The sequence below is a fragment of the Sorex araneus genome, chromosome 2, assembly GCF_027595985.1.
Source record: "Sorex araneus isolate mSorAra2 chromosome 2, mSorAra2.pri, whole genome shotgun sequence".
NCBI lineage: Eukaryota > Metazoa > Chordata > Mammalia > Eulipotyphla > Soricidae > Sorex > Sorex araneus.
Window position 1 is genome coordinate 208787467 of NC_073303.1, and position 11866 is coordinate 208799332.

Consider the following 11866-nt stretch of genomic DNA (forward strand, 5'->3'; position numbering starts at 1 on the left):
TTCCCTGAGCATCGGTCAGGTGTTCGCCCCCTAAGAAATACTCGGTCAATTTTTAGATTATGCAGCTCTGAGGCCTTTATTAAACATGGGCAGAATTCAAACACGATGTCCAGCGTTATATACACACACGGTCAGATGATAACTTCAGAAATAGGTGCAACTAAATTGCTTAAACCAGAGATAACCTGGAAGTGTGAAATTCTCAAGATAAATTACAGTTTTCCGTATTTCTTTATCCATATCACATGTGCAGTGTGTAATTCCGACTGGGTCTCAATCAGGGTAGCTCAGGGATTGGGACTGTCAGGTGGGGGTGTTTTGGGAAGTCTGGGTAGAGAAGACAGACTTAATTTTGTAAAACTGGTATTTATTCTTGCCGGTGGTCGTCCCGTTTTCCAGACCAGGCAGCACATACATTTCTCTGCACACTGACAGGCGATCCCGGCACTCAGGACCACACGGCGGGCGCTGCTACGGGCAAGTCCCTTCCGTCCGTCCGTCCATCCTGGGGACCAGCCTGGACAGCAAGTAGGCTCCAGGAGCTCAGTGGGCGATGGGCTACGCCCTCCCGCGCCAAGCTCGCAGAGGCCCCGCCTCTTTCGGCCACGCCCACATAAGGACCCGCCCTTTCCGCTCTCCCAGAAGGCACCGCCCTTCCGCTTCCGGTCCGGCGCGCGGCTTTCCGGTGGGCTGCGCCGTGATGGCGGCTGGCGGCTGCGACCCGCGGGCGGCCGACGTCGAGGAGGACGCGTCCCAGCTCATCTTCCCCAAAGGTGGGGCCCGGGGCCGTCCGCGCGTGAGTGTCCCCGGGTGCAGGGACGGGACAGCCCGAGATCCCCGAACCCTGGAGGGGCCAGAAGGAGGCCAGGGCCGAAGGCGGGAGCCACCGAGCGGAGCACTGCGGGGAGGGCGGTTGCCTGGCGCGCGGCCGACCCGGGTTCGGTTCCCGGCATCCCATAGGTCCCCCCGAGCACCGCCAGGGGTGATTCCTGAGTGCATGAGCCAGGAGTGACCCCTGTGCATCGCCAGGTGTGACCCAAAAAGCAAAAGAAAAAAAGGGGGGCTGGAGCCATAGCACAGCGGGTACAATGTTTGCCTTGCACGCGGCCGACCCAGGTTCTAATCCCAGCATCCCACAGGGTCCCCTGAGCACCGCCAGGAGTAATTCCTGGGTGTAGAACCAGGAGGAACCCCTGTGCATCGCTGGGTGTGACCCCAAAAAAAGCAAATTTTTTTTTTTCAGTAAAGGAAAAACTTGTGAAAATTGTTAGATCTCACAATGATTTTACCGAAACCGGCGTTTGGGGGTTTCCGGAGCTGTTTGTTGCTAGTTGAGCCTTGTTCGTGTTTGTGCAGCGTAGTTGATTGCCCGTGGAGCCTGCGGTGCTCCTTCTGGGCTGGCAGGGTTGTGGAACTCAGAGGTGTCTTATGGCTGCACAGGCGTCAGGGGGTCCTGGGTCTTGGGTACCGGGAATTCCTCCTGCTTGGTGTTCCTGCAAAGATCAGGCTGCGGTGAAGCTTGACCGTTTGTATGATTTGGGGTGTGGGTGTGGCTGCCAGGGCTTCCCTAGGGTTGACGTGTGGCCTGCTCACCCCCTGAGGATGCCCCAGGTTTTCAGCCAGAATATTGGTATGGGGGCTAGAGTGAGATCACAGCAGGTAGAGCATTTGCCTTGCATGCAGCCAACCCAGGTTCAATCCCCGGCGTCCTATATGGTCCCTCAAGCACCGCCAGGAGTGATTCCTGAGTGCAGAGCCAGGTGTAAACCCTGAGCATCTCCGGGTGTGACCCAAAAAGCAAAAAAAAAAAAAAAAAGAGGGGGCTGGAGTGATAGCACAGCGGGTAGGGCGTTTGCCTTGCACTCGGCCGACCCAGGTTGATTCCCAGCATCCCATATGGTCCCCTGAGCACTGCCAGGGGTAATTCCTGAGTGCAGAGCCAGGAATAACCCTTGTGCATTGCCGGGTGTGACCCAAAAAGAAAAAAAAAAAAGAATATTGATATACCCAGGGATTTGACTTCCATCTCTTCTGAGATTGCAGTATTAGTTTGGGTTTTTTCAGGGGGGAGGAGGGCGTTTTGGTTTCGGATTTGGGGTCACACCCTGCAGTACTCAGGGCTTATCCTTAACTCTGTTCAGGGTTCACTGCTAGTAGGCTTGTGACCATATGTGGGGCAGGGGGTTCAATCGGGGTCAGCTGCATGCAAGACCAGTAGCCTACCCATTGTGCTATCTCCCTGCCTTAAATTTTGTTTGTTTGTTGTGGTATTCTTAGACTATTGTTTAGTCTCTTTAAATTCCATTAAATTTTTTTTTTATTTAGGGGCTGGAGCACTAGTACAGTGGGTAGGGTACTTGCCTTGCATGTGGCCGACCGGCTCGATCCCTGCACCCCATCTAGCCCTCGGAGCCCACCAGGAGTGACTGCTGAGTGTGGAGATGGGAGTAAGCCCCCCGCACATCACTGGTGTGGCCCCAAAGCAAAAGCAACAGTAAACCCAGTCGTAGGGCTGGAGAGCTAGTACCCTGGTTAGGTACTTCCCTTCCCCGGGGGCCAACTCGGCTCAGCACCTGGCACAGCTCAGGGTCCTCGGTGCCGGCAGGAGCGATCCCTGAGGCCGTGGAAGTAGCCCTGCAGAATGTGTATCTGGAACGTCTGGTTCTGCGGGGATAACACAGGGACCGTTCTTTTTCTCAGGGAGATGATGGGATTTGTAGGACAGAGTTAGGACAGGGTTGCCATACGAGTGGGCCTTTCCTGGGGTCACACAGGTGTGCTTGGGGAAACTCCTGACTCGCTCAGGGGAAGAAGCCAGGGCTCCGGCGTGCACGGCACAGCTTCAGCCCTAGTGCTCTCTCCCCAGTACTCACATCTACTTCTGTTTGTTTTTTTGGAGCACCGATCAGTGCTCAGGAGTGATTCCTGGCCGTGGGCCTAGGGTCCCTAGATCCCTAGGGCGTCAGGATGTCAGCCAGGTTGGCGTGCTGCAAGGCAGAAGTCTTCACCTCTATACTATCTCTCTGCAGCCTCTCGATGCCACTTTTTTTAATTTTCAGCTTTTTTAATTCAAATTTTATTTTAGGCCCCTTGGTGTGTAGTGCTGTGCAGGGCAGGGTTTCTTGATGAATCATTCCAGTGTCCACTTCTGCACCATGGTTCCCGTGTCCTACCCATTCGATTCCCCCCACCTAGGTGCACTTCCTGCTGAAGACCAGTTCTTTCTGTTGCCTGTAAGCACTTGTTATATCCCACACGAGAGAGGCCATTCTCCGTCTGTCCCCCTCCTTATGAACCTCTTCACTGAGCAGTGTCCCTACAGATCTGTCCATGCAGTAGCAAATTGCATGCTTTCACCTTTTCTTACATCCTACTAGTTTTCCATTGTGGAGATGTACCATGGTTGCTCTTTCCTTCCTCCAGTGCTCACGGGGCCACTCGAGATGGCAGGGATCCAGCCCAGGCCAGCTGTGTGCAAGGCAGACTCCCTCCCTGCCGTGCCATCGTTCCGGCCCCTGTACTGTAGTCATCTGTCCTTAGGCCCTTGGGTGGCTCTGGATTTGGGCTGTTGTGAGTAGTGCTGCAGTGACCATACGATCCTGTACGTTATGGCCGAGAGGATTATTTTGTTTTTGTTTTATTGTTTTGGGGGTCAGATCCAGTAGTGCTTCGGGGGACCATTTGGTGGCAGGGATGGAATTGGCTGCGTGCAAGGCAAACGCCTTGGACGCCTTTGCACTGTCTCTCCAGCCAAATTCTAAAATATTTATGTGATGGCAAATGTTTGGATTGCGATTACTTCCCAGACTCCATTAGACAGACATCTGGAGGGCAGCACCTTCCAGCACCATCAAGATGCCTTATACGTAAAAGGGCAGAAGAGGGACAGGCAGCTTTCTACAGGTACAGAACTGGAATTTGAGGCGTGTTATCGTTATATATTTCCAAACATTTATCCCCCAGCACTGTAGCACTGTCATCATGTTCATTGATTTGCTCGAGCGGGCACCAGTAACGTCTCTTGTGAGACTTGTTGTTACTATTTTTGGCATATTGAATACGCCACAGGCAGCTTGCCAGGCTCTGCCATGCGGGCGGGATACTCTTGGTAGCTTGCTGGGCTCTCTGAGAGGGACAGAGGAATTGAACCCAGGTTGGCCGTATGCAAGGCAAACGCCGTACCGTACACTGTGCTATCGCTTCAGTCCTACCCTTCAGAACATGTAATTGAAATTTATCTCATCAACTCGGTTGTGCCTTCTGCTACACAAGTATAAATGAAGGTAAAATCGTAGGTTGTGGGGCCTCAATTTCTCCAGTGACAGACACTGGCTACTAGTTTTAAAGGCAGAGTAAACCTTTGCAATGTGATCTTCCAAGGACTATTTTTGACTCATACTTCTGCTCCCAAACAGAGTTTGAAACAGCCGAGACGCTCCTGAATTCCGAAGTGCACATGCTTTTGGAGCACCGGAAGCAGCAGAACGAGAGCGCCGAGGACGAGCAGGAGCTGTCCGAGGTCTTCATGAAGACTCTGAACTACACGGCCCGCTTCAGTCGCTTCAAAAACAGAGAGACCATTGCCAGTGTTCGAAGGCAAGTCCCACACCCATAAAAGAAAGGGATCTTACTTATTTTTGTGTGTGTGGAGCAGGGTAGCTTTTGTTGAAAGATAATTACTGGGGCAGAGTGATAGTACAGCATATAGGGTGCTTGCATGCACCCAGATTTGATCCAGGCCATCCCATATGTTCCCCCAGGCCCTACCAGAAGTGATCCCGTTGCTGTGTGACCCAGAAGAAGGAGGAGGAAGAGAAGGAAGTGGGGGGGGGAAGAGGGGAGAGAGGAGAGAGGAACAGGGAAAGAGTTTATTATTTACTTGAAATTTATCGAAACATCTTATGTAGTATCACTATTACTTGATAGTAAAACTTGCAGCAGTGCCAGGGATCAAACCAGGGTTGGCAACATGCAAAGCAAATACCTTAGTTCATAGTCCTTACTATCTCTGGTTCCTCCTGGGAACCTCATGATACTTTGCAAGTGCTTTACTTTTTATCTTCCTTGTTTGAATAATTCATTGCGTTTTGTATTCATCATCATATTTTATTTTGGTTTTTGGGTTACACTCGGTAATGCTCCTAGGACCATTGGGTGACAGGGATCGAACCTGGGTCAGCCACATGCAAGGCAAACATCTTTCCTGCTGTGTTCTCTCCCGCCCTGCTGGTCGTCATCTAAAAATTTGTTTTTTCTTTCCTTCCCTACGTTCAGTTTATTACTACAGAAAAAACTCCATAAGTTCGAGCTGGCGTGTCTGGCCAACCTCTGCCCAGAGACTGCTGAGGAGTCCAAGGCTCTGATCCCAAGGTCAGTGACAGTTTGGGTGGTTTACATGCATTGGGCCAGTTCTTAAAAGTAGAGTTACTTTCAAGGTGTGTGCATTTATGATTTAATAATCACCAAAGCTGAATGTGTGACTTTATTTAAAACAGAATATGAGGGGGCTGGGACTAGAGGGACAAAATAAAAGGATGGTCTTTTTGTTTTGCTGTTTCTGGGCCACAGGGCACTGTGCTCGGGGCTCACTCCCGGAGATGCTTGGGGGCCATTGCGGTCTTGCAGATTGAGCCTAGGTGGGCTGCCTGGAAGGCGAGTGTCCAGCCCCTGAAGATGGGGGGTTATTGCATAGTGGTTAACAGACGTGAGGAGCGACTAAAGTCTGACGTAAATTAGTCCAGTCACTTGACTCCCTCCCTGTCCTCCTTCCTTCTAAACCGAGCCACATTCCCCAGCTCAAAATGGCGGTTTCAAGAAAACTTGGGGCCACATGCAACAGTGCTAGACTCAAATTCCAGGCTCTTCTTGCACTCCAGATCTTGAGGTATCTTTTGGCCACCTTTATTCTTTATTTTTTTTGTTGTTGTTCTGCTGGTTTTTTGTTTGTTTTGTTTTTTTGTTGGTGGGAGGGGGCACCCAGCAGTATTCCGGGCTCACTCCTGTGATTCTTGGGGGACATAAGGGATGCTTGGGATAGAACCTGGGTCAGGCATGTGCAAGACAAGCAATTTGCCTGCTGTGCTGGCTCTGAAGCCCGCATTCTCCTTTTCACTATTCTGTAACGGGCTGGAGCGATAGCACAGCAGGGAGGGCGTTTGCCTTGCACTCAGCTGATCTGGGTTCGATTCCCAGCATCCCATATGGTTCCCCAAGCACTGCCAGGAGTAATTCCTGAGTGCATGAGCCAGGAGAAACCCCGAGCACCACCGGGTATGACTCAAAAAGCAAAAAAAAAAAAAAAAGAGGAGCATCATTATTTTATAACAGAACTCAGAACTGCAGGGATAAGTACTGTGTACACGTGTGTGTGTGTGTGTGTGTGTGTGTGTGTGTGTGTGTGTGTGTGTGTGTGTGTGTGTGTGTGTGTGTGTGTGTGTGTACACGCACCTACACTGGACTGGATTCCTGCCCCCCCCCCCCACACACACACAGTCACTTTAGAGAACAGTCAAATAAAGATTGTCTTGGCCACATTTAATTCAGAAATTCATATTTTTGGGCCGGAGCAATAGCACAGTGGGTAGGGCGTTTGCCTTGCATGCGGCCGACCCGGGTTCAATCCCCGGCATCCCATATGGTCCCCCAAGCATCGCCAGGAGTAATTCCTGAGCGCAAAGCCAGGAGTAATCCCTGAGCATCGCTGGGTGTGACCCAAAAAGCAAAAAAAAAAAACCAAAAAACAAAAAAAAAAAAACAGAAATTCATATTTTTAAGAGTAAGCAAGCCCTGAGCACAGTCAGCTGTGGTCCAAAAAAATAAGTGTATCCATTCCTGGGCGTATGTCCTAAATAACTTGCAGGTATACATGGAAATATTTATTCCAGTGTTTATTGCTGTGATCACAGAAACTTGACAACAATCTGTCAGAAATTAAAAAAAAAAAGATGAACTTGGGATTGCAGGGGCCGGAGAGGGAACCTGGGGACACTGGTGCTGGAGTCAGTGATGGAACATTGCAGGTCTGAAACCCAACAGAAATTAAAAATGAACCATCAGTTTGTTTCTAATTATTAAAGAAATCAGAAGCATGTAGAGATAAGGCTTAAGGTTACCTATTTATTTATTTATTTATTTATTTATTTATTTATTTATTTATTTATTTTTGCTTTTTGGGTCACACCCGGCAATGCACAGGGGTTACTCCTGGCTCTGCACTCATGAATTACTCCTGGCAGTGCTCAGGGGACCATATGGGATGCTGGGATTCGAACCCGGGTTGGGTGCTTGCAAGGCAAATGCCCTCCCTGCTGTGCTATCACTCCAGCCCCATGGGTTACCTTTTTTTTTTTCTTTTTGGGTCACACCCAGCGATGCTCAGGGGTTACTCCTGGCTTTGCACTCAGGAATTACTGCTGGCAGTGCTTGGGGGACCATATGGGATGCCGGGGATCGAACCCGGGTCGGCCGCGTGCAAGGCAAACGCCCTACCCGCTGTGCTATCGCTCCAGCCCCGGGTTACCTTTTTATACCTTTTCTACATCTGATGCGCTTCGTGTTGTTTTTAACATGAAACGCAGAAAGAAATCCTTTCCCGGTCATGCTGTCCGAGCTTCAGGTCACGAGCGGGTGCGCAGGAGTGAAGCAGGGGCCCTGCCAGCTGCTGAGGCTCTCTGGGGTTTTCTTCCTGCAGCCTCGAGGGCCGGTTTGAAGATGAGGAGCTCCAGCAGATCCTTGACGACATCCAGACGAAACGCAGCTTCCAGTATTGATCTCCTGCCGTGGCCCAGCACTGGCCGACCGTGCGGAAATCCCATGGAGAAGACGGTCCCGTGTCCCTGGCGGCGGCAGCCCAGCCTGGCCTGGCTTCAGTCGCCGTTAGGAGCTGGACTGTTGGCCTGTAATGAGCTGTCCTCACAGCGAGGCTTTCACTGTGGGGGCTGCCTCAGGCTTCTTGAGCTGGCCTCTGGGTGGGTGAAATAGCTGAAGCCTCATACCAACATCCTTGACTTCTCTGTTACGTACACGACAACCTCATACCCGGACTCCTGGCTCCTTGTTGCTTTGACTCTCGATGCTTCCTCTAGATTCCAGTGTGTCTGATACTGAGAGTTTCTGATACCCGGGAACACACAGGACTGAGACAGGCAGCAACAGTTTACCAAAATGTGAAAAGAATTAAAGCTGACCAGGAGAATGTTTTTGTTTCTTCTGGGTATTTTTTTTGAGGGGCCTTAAAGGACGGGGGCCACACCTACTGGTACTTAGAGGCTGTTTCTTGCTGTGCTCGGGAATCAGCCCTGGTGCTACTTGGGGGGCCACACGCAGTGCCAGGGATTCAGACTGACGTGGTGGCATACAAAGCAAGAGCCTTACAATGTTGCGATTTTCCTCTCCGTGGATGGGGCTTGCGTCCTGGGGTCGGTGCTTACACATTCCAGTGTTGTGTACCCTTTATGGTGGTGGGCCGGGTAGCCCATGGCAGTGGGACCTAATGGCTGGGATCACACTTGGCTCATAGGGGCGATACCAGAGGTTGAACTTACATGAACTCAAGTCTCAGGCCGGAGCTTTACCACTGACTGTTGTTTCTGTTCAGGGAGCCACCCTGACAGTGCTCATTGTACTCCTGGCTCTGTGCTCAGGGATCATTCCTATTTCTCGGGACCGTGTGAGGTGACAGAGATTTCGGGTCTTGGCCAAGTGCCTTAAGCCCTGTACCGTCACTTGGGTCACCTTGTTTGTAAGGTTTAAAGGACGGGGGTACTGGGAGAGTGCTGTCCTGGTGCCGTGCTAAGAAGAGCCCTGAGGTGGTAGATGGGGAGGAAAGCAGGTGCAGGTGGGGGTGAGTGTGAAGGATCAGCGCCACAGCCCTGAGGTCCCAGTGTCGCGCCTGCTGAGACGCTGGCTGGGTGAAGATTCAGAGTTTTTCGTCTTTTTTTTCTTTTTTCTTTTTCCATAGCTGGTGGTGCACAGGGTCTACTTGTCACTGTGCTTGGGAGGTGTCCCCAGTAGGGCTTGGGGAACCGCATACGGTGTCGGGGCCAGCCGTCCTGCGTGCAGGGCATTCACTCAGCCTCTCTCTCTGGTCCTGGGGGGGCGGGCGGGAAGGCTATTCCTGGCTATTAGAAATGACCCCTGCAGGGCTCGGGGGACCCTATGTGCTAATGCAGCAACATCAGGGGAGCGGAGAGAGGATGTTGATGGAGCATTTGCCTTGCACACAGCTGACCTGGGTTCAATCCCTGGCACCTCATGGTCCCTGGAGCCAACCAGGAGTGATTCCTGAGTGCAGAGCAGGAGTAAGCTCTGAACACCACCAGATGTGGCCCCCTCCCCCCTCAAAGAAAGGATAGGAGGGAGAGAAGAGTAGATACAGTGCTTGCTTGCATGCAGCTGACCAAATTAGGCTCATGATTCTGCATGTGGTCCCCAGAGCCTCATCAGGATCCCGGAGTGCAGAGCCAGGAAGAAGCCCTGAGCAGAGCTGGGTGTGGCCTCCCTTCCCCCCCGCCCCCGCGCCCCAAAAAGAAAAGATAAGCACACCTATGTACATGGTAGCACTTAGTCCAGTAGCTCGGTTATGGAAATAACTCAGGTATGTCCACTGACAGAAGAGTGGCTAATGAAGGTGTGGCACACGTACCCAGTGGGACACTGCAGACACAAGGGTGATGAAATCATGCAATTTGCTACCAGTTGGCTGGAACTCGAGGATCTCAGGTGAATTCAGAAGAACAAGGACAAATACAAATGCCCGCAGTAATCTGTGGTGTATAAGATAACACGTAGGGAATGGGAGGTATCACAGGTGGGTTCTAGATTACAGACACAAATGCCAGGGAAGGACTGCGGGGACTCGGGAGGTCTGGGGTAACGGGGCTTTTCAAGGCAAGTGCAGAGATACGGTATCCATACATCTAAGTCACTCAGACACAGGGACCCCAACCATATACTCATTAAGCTTCAAAATGTGTCCTTTGGGGCTGGAGCAACAGCACAGCAGGTAGGGCATTTGCCTTGCACACGGCCGACCTGGGTTCGATTCCCAGCATCCCATAGGGTCCCCTGAGCACCGCCAGGGTTGATTCCTGAGTGCAGAACCAGGAGTAACCCTTGTGCATTGCCAGGTGTGACCCCCCCCCAAAAAAAAAAAAATGTGTCCTTCAAGAATTCAGTTGGGGGCGGGGAGGGGCGGGAGAAAGAAGCCCAGAGCCACCGGAGGAAGGATGCAGTAACTCACAGAGCGGCTGAATTGAGGTCATTGTGCTTGAAAACCTGTTCAGCAAATTTGTAAATCAGTGTCCGATGAATAATATGTATAAATTGAAGTATATTTGGCGAGTAGGTTGTTTCTCCTGGGATCAGAGAGGTTGCTCGACAGTCTCGGTAATGCTCTGCAGGCAGGAGGCCTGGGTTTGATCCCCACGTGGTACAGCCTGAGGATCACCGGGCATGGCCCCAAACGAAAACAAGACTTTCGAGTGACAAATTGAAGACTGGAGACAGAGCACATGAGATAAGGCAGCCAACGTGTATTTGCGTCCTGGTACTGCCAGGGGTCACTCCTGAGCACTGCTAGGAGAGTTCTAACCACCCCACCCTGACTTCTGGCCAAGAAAAGGTGAGAAAATAAAACATGGCTCAGGGCTGAACTGGACTGAAGTGTGCCTGGATTGACAGAATTCAGTCCTCAGAACCCCTGGCCCCCAAGCACCCTGGATGTGGACCATAAAGAATAAAATCAACGGGCTGGAGCGATAGCACAGTGGGGAGGGCGTTTGCCTTGCATGCGGCCAACCCAGGTTTGATTTCCTGCATCTCATATAGTCCCCTGAGCACCGCCAGGAGTAATTCCTGAGTGCAGAGCCAGGAGTAACCCCTGTGCATCGCCGGGGGTGACCCAAAAGCAAAAAAAAAAAAAAAAAAAAAAAAAGGGCATCATACATGCATAGGAAGTGTTCCCCTGCTGACCCATGTCTCTAGCATAAAAAACAGTTTTATGCCAGTTGCTAAGGCAAGAATATTCTGGTCTGGGGGGCTGGAGCGATAGTACAGTGGGTAGGGCGTTTGCCTTGCACGCGGCCGACCCGCGTTCTAATCCCAGCATCCCATATGGTCCCCTGAGCACCGCCAGGAGTAATTCCTGAGTGAAGAGCCAGGAGTAACCCCTGTGCATCGCCGGGTGTGACCCAAAAACCAAAAAAAGAATATTCTGGTCTGGAGACTACAGAAGGTAGGATGTTTGCCCTGCATGTGGCCGACCTGCCTTTGATCCCTGCATCCCATGTGGTTTCCTGAGCGCAGAACCAGAAGTAACCCCTAAGCGTTGCTCGGTATGTACCTCCCGCCCCCCCACCCCCAAAAATATTTTATATGCCTTGATTTCTCTAAGTTACTAGCTGGGTATTTTTGTTTCTGGCCCTCACTGGGCTGTGCTAAGGACTTGCTTCAGGCTTTGAGCTTGTATACCCGGGGATCAAATGTGTTGCTGGGGCTCAAACGAATGAGGGTCAGCCACCTGCAAGGCAAGTTCCCTAACCTACGTGCTACCTCTCCAGCCCCAGTCACTGGTATACGTTTTGCGGGAAGGGGAACTGCGCATGCCTGGCGATGCTCAGGGCTGACTCCTGGCTCTGCACTCAGGAGTCAGCCCTGGTAGACTCGGGGGGCCACATGGGATGCTGGGGATCCAAGCCAGGCAGCTTTGTGCCAGACAAGCACCCCACCAGCTGTACAGTGGCTCCAGCGCCATCCATGGTTTCACTTGGGGCGGGATCCGCCCAGCTGGGCCCAGGGTGCCCGGGGGTGACTCCCAGTGATACTTGCCCTAACTCAGCAGACATGATGGTTCGTGCTCCGGTCCAGG

The 11866-nt window shown here is 51.8% G+C and overlaps 1 protein-coding gene across 1 annotated transcript; it reads left to right on the top strand.

The window, feature by feature from the left end:
• Positions 1–654: 654 nt before the first annotated feature.
• POLR2D (RNA polymerase II subunit D) lies at positions 655–8198 on the top strand. The gene is made up of 4 exons (XM_004601672.2): positions 655–773; positions 4416–4596; positions 5275–5370; positions 7691–8198. Exons 1-4 carry the CDS (start codon positions 701–703, stop codon positions 7767–7769), a joined length of 429 nt encoding a protein of 142 aa, XP_004601729.1. The 5' UTR covers positions 655–700; the 3' UTR covers positions 7770–8198.
• Positions 8199–11866: the final 3668 nt, after the last annotated feature.

Coding starts and splice junctions, on each gene's coding strand:
- POLR2D (XM_004601672.2), top strand. CDS start 701: ATGGCGGCTGGCGGCTGCGACCCGCGGGCGGCCGACGTCGAGGAGGAC. Junction 774..4,415: donor CCAGCTCATCTTCCCCAAAG/GTGGGGCCCGGG, acceptor GCTCCCAAACAG/AGTTTGAAACAGCCGAGACG. Junction 4,597..5,274: donor ACCATTGCCAGTGTTCGAAG/GCAAGTCCCACA, acceptor CCCTACGTTCAG/TTTATTACTACAGAAAAAAC.